The sequence below is a fragment of the Ambystoma mexicanum genome, chromosome 3q (assembly GCF_040938575.1).
Source record: "Ambystoma mexicanum isolate Mex_15411 chromosome 3q, UKY_AmexF1_1, whole genome shotgun sequence".
Lineage (NCBI taxonomy): Eukaryota > Metazoa > Chordata > Amphibia > Caudata > Ambystomatidae > Ambystoma > Ambystoma mexicanum.
Genome location: NC_090926.1, coordinates 984965877 through 984983804, shown reverse-complemented (window position 1 = coordinate 984983804; position 17928 = coordinate 984965877). Strand labels below are relative to the sequence as shown.

Below are 17928 nucleotides of genomic sequence, written 5' to 3'. Positions count from 1 at the left end.
CTTATGTGGGCATCAGCGATAGGGAGGTCTAGGACGCTCTACTCAACGGCAGAGTTCTCCTGGAAAAAAAAGGCTCCATGGACCTAATATTTATCCTGAATACACGTGCGTAACTTAGAGCATGCAGCTCCAATACAAGTTGACCAAGAAGCACTAAGAGACTTTTACCTGACTATAGCAAGAGGAAGGAGGCCGACACAAGGAATCATGGCAAATGAAAGACAAGAAGACACAGACAGGAGAGGCCATGTAAGCTACAATACTGTAATGTTTTTCAAAGGCTTCCTTCCATCTCTGCCTGATATGCAATATGCAAAATAAATGACTGTCAGCCTGATTAAGGTATCAACTTATATTCTTTTGGATCAACATTCTATTCAACCCTTGGTTAACACAGTATACGCAAACTGAAACTATATATATAGATATATAAATAGTGAGAGTCTCTCTCACTGGGGGAACCAAGAGGACCTGTCTGCTTCTATATATCATCTATATATATATAGATGGATAGATAGATAGATAGATATTGTGAGGATGCAGAGGAAGGTAAACCGCGCAGAGATGTCATTTTCATTGTTATAAACTTTTATTGAAAGTAACAAGGGTTTGGGGAAACTCCTACCTTTCCCTAAAACTAAGAGTGGTTGCCTCACAGGATGTCCAAATAAAAACATGTCCACCATCCTATGTCCAAACCTATTTCTGTCCCTTACACTTGCAACTAAGGAAAGTGTGAAATGGAGATGATTCTCTGCAGCTTCCAGGGTTCTGTAGAAAAAAAAAAACAAAGTTCCATAAAGCTGCACAAAAGAAGATTTAAAACCAAAGATCAGGATCTCCTCCTAACAGTTCTCAAAGTTTCAAAGTTCCTGTTACAACAGGCGTAATGATTCCCTTCCCCTGGTGAGGTACCATACAAAGGTTCTCCTCTGCCAGTGGGGTTGTCTTGCGGCCCCCTTGCTTATTCCTTCTGTTTCACAAGCACCACAAGCATGCCTTTTCTTCTCTTGGCTTTATACAATTTATCTCTCACAGTTATCAATACTAGGGAGATGACTTCCTCCCCCTAACCTTTAGAAGGCTTCCTTGCTATCCAGTTCTTCCATGCCTTCCTGGGCAGATTATGACACCAGGGAAAGTGGCTACCTTCCCATGGCCTTTTCTGCTGCTGCTTCGACTACTGCTTCCATCACTCTCTAGGGGCCACGGTCCCTCACTGTCCCCATCTGCATACCTTATTTTGGGTCAGCGGCGGTCTCAGGTCTTCCTGAATGTTGGCCGTGGGGTACCCCTTCTCTAAGCGTCCTTCTCTGAACTGCAGCCACTCCACACTGTCTGTCTTCCACTGGTCGACGTAGTGCTTTCTTTCCACCATTACCAACCTTCAGGGAGGCCAGGAGTTTAACCTTCTTTGCCCGTGGAGGAGTCCCTCTCCATGGGACTGGCTCTGCAGCAGCCTTCTCCCTTCTCGGCTTCCCAATCTGCCTCTATGCTACGGCTCCCGCTGTTCCTCAGAGGACATCTCTCTCTCTCTGGTTCCCGCAGTGAAGGAGCCTCCAGTTTCCCTTAGTTTCTTGCACACAGCTGGTGCCAAAGGTTTACCCCCCTTTCTGGGAGGCAGACTGGTCCTCTTGGTTCCCCAGTGAGAGAGACTTCAGCTCCCCTTGGTTCCTGAGAGGCTGCTGGGGTACAAGGGTCCCCGCAGTCTGGAAGGCAGACAGGTCCTCTTGGTTCCCCCAGTGAGAGAGACTCCAGCTCCTCTTTATTCTCCACAGGCTGCTGGGGTTCAAGGGTTCACCTTTTCTCTGGGTTGTACAATGGCCCACAGCCCCTTCTGTTGCAACACAGGATTCCTGCTCCTCCAGGGAAGTCTTGACAACACTTCCTGGATTCCCTCTTCTATTTCTACTCCGCTTGGACCAATGAACAGCCGGCAACAACTAGACTGGTCAAGATAGTTCTCAGGAGTACTTTTCATGCCTCCACTCCTCCTCCTCCTCATCATCATCCAAGCACTTTTTCCAAAATTAGGCAGCTCATGTTGGTTCCCCGTGTACTCTGCATTGCTGTGTGCATCATCTTTGTCCCAGTATGGATTAGTATGCTGTGCCTAGGTAAAACAGGAAGAGGACGGTTGCGATGTACTGTGATCATGCCGATTTCTTCTTGAAATATCATCACTGGAAGGGGCTACCTTCTATATGCTAAAACCTGCTTTGCCTTTCCACGCTGTGCTTTGCTTTGAGAGTCTTGTTGTATGTGCGCCGGACACAGGTGTCTGCCTCGTTCCGTGGTCGGTCTGTGCTAAATATGCAAAAATGCAGCAGGGCTCTGCCAGCTGCAATAAATCGGTGGCATTTGCTCCAATTAAAAAATTAGCTCAGTCCATTGTATACTGTCCGAAGAACATCTTTATTATGCTCCAAGTGGATAAAAGGAAAACATACTCGACACACTAACGCATTTCATCCATCCTGGGCTTCGTCAAAGTAAACACCACTGCTATGCTGTGACCATTCATATATTTACAGTTGGTCCTTGTCTGTTTCATTGACCCGATAAGCTTTCCTCTGCCAGAATAGTACATGCAGAGTGCCATCTTTGAACATGAAACATGCTTTTTCTTTCGATGCAGTGTATTGAAGTTAATATACATCCTACGTGACTGCTAACATACATTTTGGTACCTTGCCCTCCAATATGCACATGCACTTTCTTAAAACTCTTAATAGCCCTGCATATGCCTCTAAACACTGGGAATTCATCTTGTCCACATACCTGGTCAAATACTGTGTCTCGATCGATAATTGCGATTTCCTTTAAGAGTGCCTTGTGCCAGTTGTAATTTGCCTATACTTGATCATTTATAAACATGCATTTGTATTCATTCATGTCATGTTGAATCTTCATAAAGGTCATGTTGAGTCTTCATAAAGTGCATAGTGTGCATTGTCCTCATTACATACATTATGACTGCAATAGGATAACAATTTAAAATTGTATTGATCTACGCCTCCATAGGACTCGTGCTAGATTGCATGCAATTCAAGATACAGTTGGTTTCTACTTAATCTCCTGCATAAAATACATGTTTTCAATTGTAGTCTTGATGTTATTTGCGTAGTATAAAACAATCTCTTCATCTTCTACATAAAGTATGCAGTGCAAAGTGTAAATTGCATACATTAGGCTTCCATATATCCACATGCGCAATTTTACATAAAGGCAGAATATGGTCAAATTCTAAGATTACCCCACTCTCAGCCCTCCGAGTAAAGTGCATGGTGCAAAATGCAAATTGATACTTGTAAGTATTTGGATTTGCGTGTTACATGATGATCTCTTGACATCCTAACTAAAGTGCATAATGTGAGGTGCAAATTACATACATTTACAATGCAATGTGTCAACATGCGCAGATTACATGTAGGGCAGAATACAATAAATTTCCAGAATGCCCCCTCTTTCAACCTTCCAATTAAGTGGGCCAAGTAAGCAAGGTTGCAGACAATGCAAGATACACTTGGTTTCTAAGGTGTCCCATCTCCTGATCTCCTAAGTAAAGTGCATAATGCAAAGTGAAAATTGCAAATTAAATATGTGAGGCAAAAGGTTCTCTTGACCATCTCCATAAAGTGCATAATGCTGAATGCAAATAACATGCATATATATTGCAATGTCCCGATCTGTGAAAATTAGCATATAGGGCTGGTTCAAATCAGTTTCTAGGATGACCTGTTTCACGCTCACACAAATGCAGTACATAGTTCAAAGTGCAACTTGCATTAATTTTCCAAGAAGACCCATCTCACAACCTCCCAATAATAGTGCATAGTGCAAAGTGCCAGTCAAATTCATTTAGACCTCCATGGTCAGAAATGTGCAAACCACCAGCTATCTCAGCTGTCATGCATGACAATGTGCAAATCTAGCATGCAGCACCTAATACAAATTGTCTTATAAAAATGGGGGAGAGACAGGTTGGAAAAGGAGGAACGGGGGAAGAATCAATGGAATTTGGAAAGAGACAGCACACGTTGTCAGCAAATCGTAATCACTATACTGAGATAATTCAGTACATTGCGACACTCTAATTATAGTACTAATCAAATCTGTCTAGATATACGTCGCAGGGAACATAGAGATAACACTAACACAGCTAAAATGGTGCAACCTCATAAAACACACACAAACACATCAATGATAAAATAAACCTATTTCCGCACAAAAGTTCATATCCCAAGTCATCATTATGCTACCAGGGGATAATAAAATCCTTTCTCGTCATATTATTTACCCACAAATACATACAGTTCTTCATCTCTGTTATGACCATTTGGGGTCTTGTGTCAATCCATTATATAGCTAGCCTCTGCTTGTTGAAGTCGTCTCTCTTGATCACCACCACTTACCTTGTTGATCACTGTGTCTATGGCAAAGTATCTGAGGGAAGACATATACCTATGATGTGTCTCTTTGAAGTGCTTTGCTATAGGTTACGTTGTATCTCTGTTCTTTATTGTTCTTATATGTTGCAGTATTCTCATTTTCACCACCAGTTTTGTACTCCCCAAGTACCACAATTTGCAGTCACGGGTGATCACATAGATAACATTTTGTTTTTACATGTTATTCATGTTTACATTTTTATCAGTCGGCCGGTCCGTGGATGTGTGTAGCTTTGTGTATTAATCCCAAACTTGCATGCCTTGCCTTTTGCACTTTTATAAACTCCTTCTGATTTTTGAGCAAGCCAGCTTCTGCTCTCAATGGAATCTGTGGGTTGAAAAATATTGCGAGATAGTTTTGTCCGTATTGAGGTGGCTATTCTAAAAGTAATACTGGAGTGATCTTCAATATGTTGTTTTATATCATCATCTCTAGTTAACAAATGCCAGTGCTTTTGGAATGTTTTTCTCACATTACTTGTACCTTCATTAAAAGATCTTAGGAATCTGATATTGCTTGCAGTTGCCTTCTCCAATGTTTTCCTATGCTTTCCTGTAGTGAGTATACTAGTGATGGTTTTGGTGTGACATTTCTCATAGACTCTGTTAACCAGATCTCTCGAGTAATCTCTCTCATGGAACCTAGCAGCTGCAGCTTTAGCAGTTTTCACATTTGTGACATCTTCACTACAATTGAGGTTAATCCTTAAATACTCACGGTAAGGTATACTTTTCTTGTGACTTCCTGGGTGGGCACTGCCAGCATGCAGGACTGCATTTGTGCTGGTTTCTTTTCAATATAGTTCCATGGTTATTTTTCCTTTAACAATTTTTACCTTACTGTCCAGGTATACAATTTCTTTTTTGCTGTGTTGTTGTTCGTAAAGTGTACATTTTTATTATTGATGTTGATGAGTTCATAAAACTCCAACCATTCTTTGGTGGTGCAACCCCATAGAATAAAAATGTGACCTATGTACCTGTTCCATGAGATTACTCTGTCTGTGTATGATTAGGGTGTCTCTGATGTAAATATACCCCCCTCCCACGTCCCCATAAAGAGATTTGCATATGTTGGGGCCACAGAAGTGCCCATTGCTGTTCCACACAGTTGAGTATACCATTGCCCATCAAACATAAAAGAAGTATGGTTAAGACAGAAGGTGAGAATCTCTATTATCATTCTTGAATGTCCTCTAAGTGACCTCATCGACAGGTAACACTTCACTGCTGTGATTCATTTTACAAGTGTAATACAGGTACAAACTGAAACCACATCCTGGGTGATAAGCAGATAGTCCTCACACCAGGGAATGTTGTCAATTTTATTTAAAAAATTCCTTGTATCCCTTACATATGCCGGCTAGGTCTCTACGAAGGGTTCGAGGAATTTATCCACAAACTTTGAGGTATTTTCCAAAAGGGAGTTAATTGATGCAACTGTAGGTTCTCCCTTTTTTATTTCTTCTTTTTCGTGTGTATTTTGGGGACAAAGTATATGATGGGTGTAATGGGGAAATCCTTTGTTAGATAACTTCTTTCATCCGACTCCAATAACCCTTGATCATACCATCTCTGAAGTTTTTCGTCGTACTCCATCTTGTATGCCGGATAGGGGTTCATAGCTAGCTACTTGTAGCACTTCTGATCTTTCAATTGCCTTGTGGCCTCCGCGAAGTAATCAATAGAATTTAGGAGTACCACATTGCCCCCCCTGATCTGAGGCTTTGGTGACTGTGGTATGGTCTCCCCTGAGATCCTTAATTACCTTCCATTGGCTGTGGTTAAGGTTATATTGTATTTTACAGCTTGATTTGGCCTAAGGGCTTTCCGATCTTAAATCACTAGATCTTCAAATAAATCTATGTTGGGACAACGCACAGTTATGGGAATGAAATTTCCTCTTGAATTGACCATCAATAAATTTCATAGTATCTATTGTATCTGGCACATTTATACTGCATTCATCCATATCGTCTTCCTCTTCTATATTGCTACCATCTTCATTTCAAAGTGATTCCAATGCACACACAATGTCGCTGTTTCTTATCTTTCATAGGTTCTAGGTCTACATAGTATTTGGCCAACCTAACGTTGCGTACGAAGCAATGTAAATCAATCCGTGATTGTGGATAGTTGAATTTGGAGGTGGGGCAAAAAGAGAGCCCATTTGATAGCACTTCATGTGCTGTTTTTCATGTGCTGTTTAAGTTAATACTCTATGTGAAAGATTTACAATTTGCATTTCTTCATACGATTCATCACCTTTCTCACCCTCCCAGAGCGCATCTGACGGCCTCCCGATTGATCTCTTTGATTCCATCTTTCCTTTCTATCCTCTTCTGGTCTTCTCTGTGTTGTTCCATTATTTCCCAGTGGTCTGCCTCTGTTCTGATTTCTTCCTGATGTGGCTTTGCCAACCTGATGTAGGAGTCTCATTTCCGCTAAGAAATTGGGCCTTATCTGTGTATCTTCATTGCTGCTAATGGAGGTTTCTGTGGATGTACTTGCTCCATCTTCACTCTCGGAGTCCGTTTCCTGAATGACGTGTATTACATGTCGATGCTCACAACGTGCCTCTTTTCTGATATTATCAAACTTCCTCACAAATGTATAGATTCTTCCCGATGCATAACCGTCCTTATCTCTTAAGAATTATCTTTGTTTTCTCACTTTCTCCATCTAGGTCTTTAGCTCATTTGCTATTGTAGATTCTGCCCCTCTGTATACTGTCATTTCTAAGTCTTTTAGTGTTGCAGCACCAAAGTTAAGGTGAGTATTACCTTTAATAGGAAACCTGAATCAAGAATTGCTAATAGCCTTTGACTAGAATGACGGATTTGGGAGACATTTTGCAAAGAAAATTGTACACTCTCCCCCCGTCCAGCCACCGCACCTCTCCCCCTCCCAGAATGGCAATTCTGGGAAAGAGCTGTTAAAAAATAGAAGTTACTGAGAAAACTAAAAAATGCAGTTTCGGCCTAGTCCCCATTCATTTTCCCATAGAGAAAAAGTCACATTCCTGCTCAAGCACAAAGCCGAAACCGCTGGACGCAATTGGAACAGGTGCAAAACAACTTGGGCACAAAGCGTTGACTCGATTTTCAAGGGTGGTCTTGGTTATTGCGTCCAGTATTTAAAAAATATTTGACAGAAAAGGGGGTGCCTCCTTCTCCCAAAAATATAGCTATATCGCCCATGGTGCTTTGCAGCCGAGGGGCTTTTCAGAAATGATAAAACAGACATTTTCTCTCAAAATTCTATTGCTAATAACTTTTGACTTGCTGGATGGATTTGAATAACATTTTTTTAAACAAAGTTTTTCAAGGGCCCCCCAAACTGCAACGTTTTGGAACAAAATGTTATCAAATGAAAAGGTTATTAAGATTAAGAAAACAAAAAACAGTTCCACAGTTTTCAGCCCATTCATTTTCCATAGTGAAAAGGGCAGTTTTTTGACAGCCGTTGCACGAAAACCGCTGGACACCATTTGAACCATATAAGAAAGAACTTGGACTTATATTTCTTGACTGGTTTGCGGTCAATCCATCCCGTAGTTTTTAAGAGATTCGACAGATAAGGGGCTGCCCGCTGCACCTTAAAACCTCTATAACGGCTTTGGTGCTTTTACAGCAGAGAGGCTGAGCGAAGCTAATAACTTTTGATTTATGGATTAATTCGGATGAAATTTTCCGAAGAAAATCTTTGTCAAGAGCTCCATTTAACTGGAAATTTTGGGAACAATTTGTTAGAAAAGTTATTAAGAAAACATTAAAACGCTTTTTTGAGCCTACTCACATTCATTTCCCATAGAGAAAAAGTGCAGTTTCTGATCGGCCGTAGCATGAACACCACAAGGCAGATTTGGCCCAAATAAGGAACAATTTGGGCACAACGCATTGACTTAATTTCCTTGATAGGTTTGGTGTAAATCCATCAAGTAGTTTTTAAAATATTCAACAGAAAAGAGGGTGTCACCTGCGCCTTAAAACCTTTATATCGGTTTTGGTGCTTTGCAGCATAAAGGTCGAGAGAGGCTAATAACCTTTGACTTGCTGGATGGATTCTGAAAACATTTTCTAAACCAAAGGTTTGACATTTTGGGATAAATTCATTAAAAAATTAAAAAGGTTATTAAAAACATAAAAATGCTGTTTTTAGCCTACTCGTATTCATTTTCCCATAGAGGAAAAGTGCAGTTTTTAGACAGCAATAGCGCAGAACCGCCATGTAGATTTAGACCAAATAAGCAACAATTTGGGCACAGAGAATTGACTTCATTTGCTTATCTGATTTGGGGTAAATCCATCTAGCAGTTTTTAAAGTATTCACTAGACTTGGAGGTGCCCAACTGTTCCTTAAAACCTTTACATATATTAGCCTTGGTGCTTTGCAGCAGAGAGGCTGAGAGTCTTTTGAGAAATGTTTTTTTGTTATTGCTCGATGCAAGTCATTCCCACGATATGATCGGCAGAAGCCGCAAATGAAGGAACTCAAAAAGCTATTTGGAGGAGGAAAAAGGATGCCATCAAATGCTGGAATGTACTCCCCCAATACCTTACAGAGTCTAATAACATTCAGAAAGAGACTCTGCTTATGTTTATGTAGTCACTTCAGTGGGAACACTGATCATTTTTAACCACAGTGCACATCTAAGAAACCCAAGGTTAGGAAAAGACCCAAGGAGAACCTGACATTTGAAACCTGGGGGGGGATTATCACCTCATGATTCATCAGGAGGGGCTCTAGAGAACCCTTCTATAGAAAGCCAAATGCCAGAACCATGTCCTTAAGATTGATAGGGGATAATGAGGGATGAGCAGATAAGGGAAGGGGTACAGGAAAAACCCTGTATCGGCCAGGAGGAGCAAGACCTAGGGAGAAGTCAGGCCACCGGGACATTTTGTTTTAGCCCCCTGAATAAAGTGAGGAGAAGATCAACATCTAGTCTTTCTTTAAATGACTCAGAAACCTCTCAAGTAGAACCATGCTTATGTTGCGGAGAGTGGAGCCACAATATGGATACCTATCCTGGAGATAAGGAAGAAGAGCGGTTGGCCGCTCAAGACGGAGAAAGATCAATGGAGAGAGAAAGAGAACTGCCCTCTAGAAAACATCTCCTTAACCAGCCCAGTTTACCAATAAGGGATTCAGGGGTCGCACAATGACGGTCCCCGATATATGCTGGAAGGCCTGAACAACATTCTAGGGGTTCCATGATGGAATTTCCCCATGAAACCCCCTGTCCAACCAGCATAGGGGAAGATTATGTGAGAAACTTGAGGATATTCTCCCAAGCAGACCTCAGGAAACCCTTATGCAGGTGTCCTGTGAAGGGCCGATATTCTCAGATGCCAACCCTAGGAGTGAATGCAAAAAAGAGAGGATCACCTGAATGGGGGAGAGCGGGGTTGTGCTCGGGGAAATAACCCAGGTGAGACGCGTTATTCTACCGTTGAAGGAGGAGAGGACAACACACCTGAGGCCTTTGTAGGATGTAATACACATCCACCCGCCTTCCTCTCTGGCCCATATATAACAAATCCCCTATCATTCCAAACACAGTGACCTCCATAAACCATCTCTCTCAGAATTCCTGCTTTTCCCCATCCTACCCGAATACTCCCAGTTATTTTCTTTCCAGTACCCCTGATTATTATTTCTTGCACTTTCTACCTGCTCCAATAAAACACTACTGTTCCCGCAAAACCGCTTGTTTATTTTACAATAATAAACCCCACCAATCCCATTCCACTGATTGTCGCTTTCTGACTTCCCAGTTGAATGTGACCAACAACTACAGTTCACACAAACCCTCTTACTCATTGCACAAACCCTACAAAAACCACCCTTCCGAGTTAACCCATCAACCTTCGTCTTATAATACCTTTTCCCCATCCTACCCCATAGGATAAATAAAAAAACCCTACCACCCTCTTTTTCCGAGACAAACACTTGCTTGCACAGCAATTAAGAAGGGGCTAATGTTAAAACTGTTTATCTGACATGTCTGGACTCAAGGGTCAGGCAAAGTCAGGCAATTAACCTGAATCACACACACCGGCCCTTTCTCCTCCCCACAGGGATAAAAGGTGGTGCACAAGAGCACATGAAGAGCGAGGCAGACAGCATGACTAGACAGCTATTCAGACCCGGCTGTTCAAAAGGAGGAGAAAAGCGGCAAATATCGAGAAGCTGACAAGGAGAGAAGCTACCTTGCCCTTTCTGACTCAAACCCGTGAAACCTCTGCGGAGGGAATCGTAAGGCCGTGGACAATAGCCCCAGTGTTTTGCAAGAGATGTCAACGGTACATTGAGAGTTTCTGCGCCGATAAGCCAGAGCAAGGGAAACTCCTGCTACCGTGGTACCGGCCTGGACTCCAGATCCAAAGAAAGGCAAGCGGTTCATCAAAGCCGGTGAGTCGAAGGGAGAACCGATAAGAACCGGGCTGTGCTGAATGAACGTCGCAAAGTGGCATATGAAGAAGAGTTCAAAGAACTGTATAAGTGTTAAGGGAAGACCAGCTGCAGAGGGAACCGGCACCACGTGGGTGCTGACTCGGGAAACCCTGGTCGATCCCATGTCGAACACGACTACAGATACCAGAAGGCCGAAGGAGAGCTGCCAAGATAGGTCAGAGTGGTCATTCAGCGGGTTGAGCAAAATCCCTGTAAAATTGAAAGTATTTGACCGACAAATTATGGAGAAAACTAAGGGAAGTGAATCCTGAATGGTGAACCTTAATACATGAACTGTGTTCCATAAAGATTGGCAAGAGTGAACGCAGTAGAGGGATGCTGATGAGAGAGGGCGAAGTCTGAAGTCCTGAGAAACAGTGTGTTGCCCAGACTGAACCTGGCAGAGGGATATCCACGAGAATTGTTTGAAAAGACATTAAGACTGCTGAAAGTCGAAAGGTGAACTGTCTTTGTGCAAAGTCATAGTGAACCCAGAAGAGGGAGGTTGAGCCAAGAGAAATATTCTAAAGGGTCTGCGCCTGTAAGAGTGGGACCCAAGGGTGACGAATCCCCACCTCAAGTACAAAGAAGCAAGATGTATTGCAAGACAATACATGACTTATTATTTGAACATGGTTTCCTTTACTTTGATACCCTATCCCACACTCTTTCTGTAATTAGTTGTAAGCAATTAGCAATAGGTTTTCCTTAGTATAGGTCTTTTTATTTTGACACAACGTCACTAGGACTGCCGTATTTTTTATTTGGTGGTCAACGCTTGCTCCCATTTTAGATTTAGGTTTAGGTTAAGCGTTTTTCCACCCTGCATTGATAGTTCAATAAACACCCTTGAACTATGATCACTTGTGTCTGTCTTTACAGTTGCCACCATGAGTTCCTTACAATAGGGTATTGACCCTAATTTCACAATTATATATATTTTTGGAGTATATACGAATTGCCTCTTATTTGAGAGCCTCCTGTTCTGGACAAATAGAGCTTTTGAAACTAACAGTTGGGAACAAAGAATGACTCATAGATTAATACACAAAACCAAGTACAAGGACAAAAATGTGGAGTGACATCCAACAGAAAGAACCTGCAAGTGTCCGTGCATAAATTGTTAGAGGGAGCTTTTTCGGCCTTATGCAGGCAGCTGTCAACTAACTGACCTTAGGTTCATCTGGCTTCTCTTCTGTTGGTTCCTTTTCCTGAAACAACACAAGAATAAAGGAATGTTTCACTTGTGTATTCTTCAAATCCTGATACTTATATGTGTTTCTAACCAGTGGGTCATGGTCTGAAAACCTGTTTGTGAAAAATAATTTCTGTCATCAAGACAGTAGTGACACTGCTGATCTTGTATGACAGAAAATACAGACAAGAAATGACTCGTCCTCCAACTTTTGGTGCCATTTGTGTAATGAATTCATGTGTTAAGTGGAACATCCTGCCGGTATCAGGAATCACAGGTTAAGATCCTATCTAATGGTGAGGAATATTCATTCAGAGAAGTCTGTGATGTAGAAAAATTCTACATAGTGAATGCATGAACTGGACTGCTCGCTTTGGACTAGTGACGTACATCATTGCTCACAGAATACTGGAACGATCCATTTGGAGCAGTAATATACCGCACTGTACTATCTGTTCCGGAATTTTCATTCTTTTCTAAAGGTACTATTTTTGCAAGATTGTATTATGTTTTTGATTATTTAAAAAAAAGAATGGAAAAAAAGACAACAGTTAGGGTATTGTCCATTCACCATTCACAAGTATATATATTTTTGGAGTATAGACCAGCAGCCTCTTATTTGAGAGCCTCGAGCGCTGGACAAATAGAGCTCTTGAAGTCAACAGTTGGGAATAAAGACTGCCTCACGGATTTATACACAAAACAAGGTACCAGGGCAAAAATGTGGGGTGACATTCAACACGAAGAACCTGCAAGTGTCTGTGCATACATTGGTAGAAGGAACTTTTTCAGCCTTATGCAGGCAGCTGCTGCCTCAGAAACTGACCTTAGGTTCCTCCGGCTTCTCTTCTGTTGGTTCCTGTTCCTGAAACAACACAAGAATAAAGCAATGTTTCACTTGTGTATTCTGCAAAATCCTGAAACCTGTATGCGTTTCTAACCAGTGGGTCATGCTCTGAAAACCTAAGTTTGAGAAAAATAATTTCTGTCATCAAGATAGCAGTGAAACTGTGATGATGTATGAAAGAAAATCCAGATAAGAAAGTCCTCGCCCTCTCAACTCTTGGTGCCATTTGCGTAATGGATTGTTACGTTAAGTGGCACATCCTGACAATATCAGGCATCTCAGGTTAAGATCCTATCTAATGGTGAGGAATATTCAGACAAGTCTGTGATGCTTTAGAATAATTCTGGATAGTGAATGCATGAACTGGACTGCTCGCTTTTGACTAGTGATGTACATCATTGCTCCGGGAATTCTGCACCGATCCATTTGGAGCAGTAATGTACCTCACTGCTCAATCTGCTCCAGAATGTTCATTTTGTTCTCAAGGTACTATTCTTGCAAGATTGTATTATGTGTTTGACTATTTAAAAAAAGAAAGTAAATGGTTAGGGTATTGTCCCGAATTTCACAAGTGTATTACATATATATATATATATATATATACATATATATATTTTTTTTTTCAATGAAACAACTTTGTTAAAGGGAAGTTAAGGTTATGTTGCACTAATAAAAACCTATGAAATTCAATGAAAAAATGCATTGTTCAAGGGACGTTATGGTTAGAAGTAAAACCGAAAAACCTCAGAAATTTGCCAGTTATGGTAAGCTAAGCAACTATAACTTGTACCAGCACCGTGCACTGCTAGGACTAACACCCAGGACATCACTGATGACATCACATATCTGCGACACTTGTTTTTGTTCACTGACATATCTAGGCCAGGTGGTTTTGTTAACTGACTGTCAGAATATAAACATTCAAAAGGTGCTATACATCTAGATGTTAACCGTGTCATATGTTCTTAAAGTAATTTCCTTAGGGTTTGGTCTCAGCTCATGGTGCACATACATGGGGCAATAAGCAGGTCTCAAACACACAATTCATTTTTATACATGAAGATTAACTTTATTGTTAACATTTTCTGATGATGCGGTTTCTTTCTTCCTTACTTTAGTTTTTCTGTATGTGCCTCTGATGTGTATGCATTGTTGCACTACATATGTATTGTTTGTACTAGCACAAGTATGTAGTAAGTCTTGAATTGTTAGCTAGTTATTACATGTTTAACATTACTCAAAACTCTGAAAAGGTAGCATTCATTATTTTACTATCCGAAATTACAAGATTATAAATATTGTACTTTTATGGTGCATGCTGCAGCCATTGCCTATGTTTATGTATGATTAGGTTCCTGTATTAACAGCAACACTCCAATACAATGTTGTTTAGATGAGTGCATTCTTTAATGGATTAAGTAGTTCATGACAGGTCTCCTGAACACCCCTGACATCTTGTTAACAACATTATAAACACAACCCCTTGTAGGGACTTTTCATCAAAATTAATTTCACATATGATGTCATCAGTGATGATATCAGTGATGTCATCAATGACATTTGTGATGTCATCTTTGATTTCCTGGGTGTTAGTCTTAGCAGTGCACAGTGGTTGGGGCACAAGTTATGGTTGCTTAGCTTATCAGAACTGGCGAATCTCTGAGATTTTTCGGTTTTACTTATAACCATAACATCCCTTTAACAAAGTTTTTTCACTCAATTTCATGGGTTTTACCAGTGCATGCTATTTTCCTACAACTTACTAAATCATACTTACCCCAAAATAGCAACACTTCTGTCCAATGTTCAATGTTTCACCTTAAAGCTCTGCCATTTCCCACCTTATAGCATCATTTTTAACACTTCCATACAACTTTTGCAACTTTTTCCATTGTTATTTCATCTGTCGACGTCCACGAACATCTGATGACATCACAGACCTTCCGGACAGTGCCACGTGACCATGCGCTCGCACGCAGCAGGATGGCCTGTGGGCGAAGGAGGCCGCACTTCGCGATCGGGTCCGTGCTTTGAGGACTGTTTGGAACACGTTTTTTTTTTGACTGTCTAGGAACTTTCAAGCTTAAAATGTACCTTTGCACAGCTCGTAAACTTACTCATTATCCATTAACAATCTAGTACAAAGCACATATTTGGAAGAATATGAGCAAAACTGCTATTTATCTTAAAAATTGCATCAGCTATTGCCATCCCTCCTCCGCAAAAGCCGCCACCACCACCACCAGCTGTAGGACCTACACAACAAAAAAAGTGCAGTACTTCCAAAGACAATGAAGAGGACCAAGAAGATGAGGTAGAGGAAGTGCCTACCTCTAGCAGCCAGAGAGAATCATGGGTATGGCAGTTCTTTGCTACAGTTGGGAGTGTACCAAAGGCTAAAGCTAAGTGAAATGCATTGAGTGCAACTTTGTACTCGAAGCAGACTACCTGGACAGTACTCCTACAGGACCACCTCCATGCACTGCCACACAAAATCCAACCAGCGCAATGCTCTCCGAAAGGTTGTTCCTTTCTTAGCAAGTAGTAGGTTCTCTTCTTCCACCTCATCTTCCTCAACCAATACTGTAACCACAAAGCCTACTTCTGTGGGACACAAAATCCCACCAGCTACCTTGCAAGCAAAAAAAGAGGCTGTTGATCCATATCATTTGAAGACAGCAGTCCTCTGTATATATTGAAACACACCACTTTGCACGGGGAAGCAATTTCGAAGTGCTTATGAAGCTGTAATAAAAGAAGCATGAGAAATACTGCCCCCTACCATAGAAGTAACACACGTGCAACATCTTCCCCTGTGCACCTGCCCCTCCATATTAGTGCTTGGTGCCTCTTCCCTCCTTTCCCTCCCCACCTTACGTTCTAACCTCTCCTGCAAATAAAAAATAGATAAAAAAACAACAAAAGAAAGGTTCCTTTAGGAACCACCTTTCACAGTTAAAAAATAGAACTAAAAGAAAATAATCTTATGGACTCCATCTACTTTACATTTCTCAGTAAAGTACATGGACTCAATAAGATTTTCCAACATTTCCATTAGCATTTTGTTTTATGCTAATAGGAATAATGTGGCATTTATCCCGCGTTCCAGGGACTGGAACGGAGATAAAAGTCTGGCAGCTCAAGTTATTGGCCCAAGCAATGCCAGGTTGGATAATGAGGGCTGCGGACTGTTATTCCCACGTTCCAGCCATTGCAATCGGGGATAAAGGCCATTACCACCCCAGGTTCCCAAAGCAGGAACACGGGTTGCTAAATAAAAAAAGAAATGTTCTTCCTACATTGGGACACCTACGCCGTCCCTCTGTAGGAAGCAAAATTCTTTTCCAAGATGGCACCATGGAAAGGGAAGGCAGGGCTCCGCACAGAGCCCCTCTTGCCTTTCCATGGCAGCCTGCAGAAGGCGAAGAGAGAACCCTATGGCCCTATTACCACAAGCAATTTGTTTTCCCCTTTCAAACCTATCCCACGTTCGACTAACTTTACCACATAGCCGGTCCCAAGTGGACATGGCCACTTTATCCCCATTTGTCGTCCCAAGTGGTCATGGCCAGTAGCCAGATTGTCCGGGTCATGACCTTATGACATGACCCAGACAATCTGGTCACTGCCCATGGCTACAGGCTATACCTCAGTCACTATTTTACTATATCACTATTTTTTGTACCTACATTATGACAATTGTCAAAAAATAATACACAGGCACATTTGGAAAACCATGTTTTAAGGTCCTTGCCAATGCTCCTTACATGAGTTTGCTGGAAATCCGCCCATTTTTTATTTTTCAAGTGTCAAATGTATGTACATACAATAGTTATATAACCTAGCCCCCACTTGACAAAATCCATTCAGACTTTACAAAACATTCAAGGTTGGGTCTATAATCTTTCTGAAAACTTTTGTCCACATTCGTCAAACGGCAACAAAGTTATAAGCCATATAAAAATGTTGAGACACCCCCTCTAAATTAGCCCCCTCTTGACATAATCCCAGCAAACTTTAGTACAACATTTATATCTTGATCTAAAATCTTTTTGCAAACGTTGGTGTAGATTCGTCAAATGGAACCACATTTATAACCCTCGACATTTTTTTGGGACCCCCCCTGTAATTGTGCCCCCTCTTGACAGAGTCCCACCAAACTTTGCAAAACCTTTTATATCTACATCCAAAATCGTTTTGCTAACTGTTGTGCAGATTCGTCAAATGACACCGCATGTATAACCCATTACAATATTTTGGGACCCCCCCTCTAATTGTGCCCCCTCTTGACAGAATCCTACCAAACTTTGCAAAACCATTAAAAATCAGGTTGCAAATAAAAGTCCAAAATTACATGCAGTTTCATTGTGTGGCGCAAAGCTATTAGCCATCCGAAAACTGCTTTTTACCAACCCCGTAATGCAGAAATAGGCATAGATGTCCTCCGAAGTGTCCGCAGACATCACAGGACTGTCCTAAGATATCTGGGGTGTTTGCAGACTTCGGGGATAAAAACACCTGTTTTTTGGCTTCTTATGGCCATATCCCATCCCACCTTCATCACCCCCCACATCCCCAGAGATTGTTTGTTGCGTTTGACAAGTGGAATGTTGCATTTTTTCATAGGTTTTTACCACGGTGTCTGCGAATCCAAACTGACGGGCGTTTCCAGATCTCAGATGCATTTCATGCTTTTCAACATCCAAACAGTGGGCGCGCCCAATGTCCGCGGACATCACGTCACCTTTGAGCCAATCAGAGGCCTGACCGCGGACGGAACAGGGAAGTGAGTCCGCAGACCGAACCCAGATATCACACATTTTTGTACTTACTTTTAGCCTGTTTTAAAGAAAACTACTGGATGGATTTACACCAAATTGAGAAAAGCATGGTTACAGGACCAAGCCGCCACTAGTGCCGCAAATTCCGGGAAAATCCCTCCAGCGATTTGGGCTATAGGCGTGAGCAAAGTGTTT

The 17928-nt window shown here is 41.6% G+C and overlaps 1 protein-coding gene across 7 annotated transcripts in view; it reads right to left on the bottom strand.

The window, feature by feature from the left end:
• Positions 1-17928, bottom strand: part of DNAI2 (dynein axonemal intermediate chain 2) — a 231344-nt gene that overhangs the window by 11068 nt on the left and 202348 nt on the right. For 3 of the 7 annotated variants that reach the window (XM_069655122.1, XM_069655125.1, XM_069655123.1), the window contains 2 exons: positions 12932-12970; positions 12083-12121 (listed from right to left, as the gene is read on the bottom strand). The exons of 2 other annotated variants lie outside the window; for them this stretch is intronic. In XM_069655122.1, coding sequence (XP_069511223.1) covers positions 12083-12121; positions 12932-12970 — 78 coding nt within the window. The remainder of the gene's footprint in view (positions 1-12082; positions 12122-12931; positions 12971-17928) is intronic. 2 more of the 7 variants (XM_069655124.1, XM_069655127.1) reach the window with 1 other exon arrangement.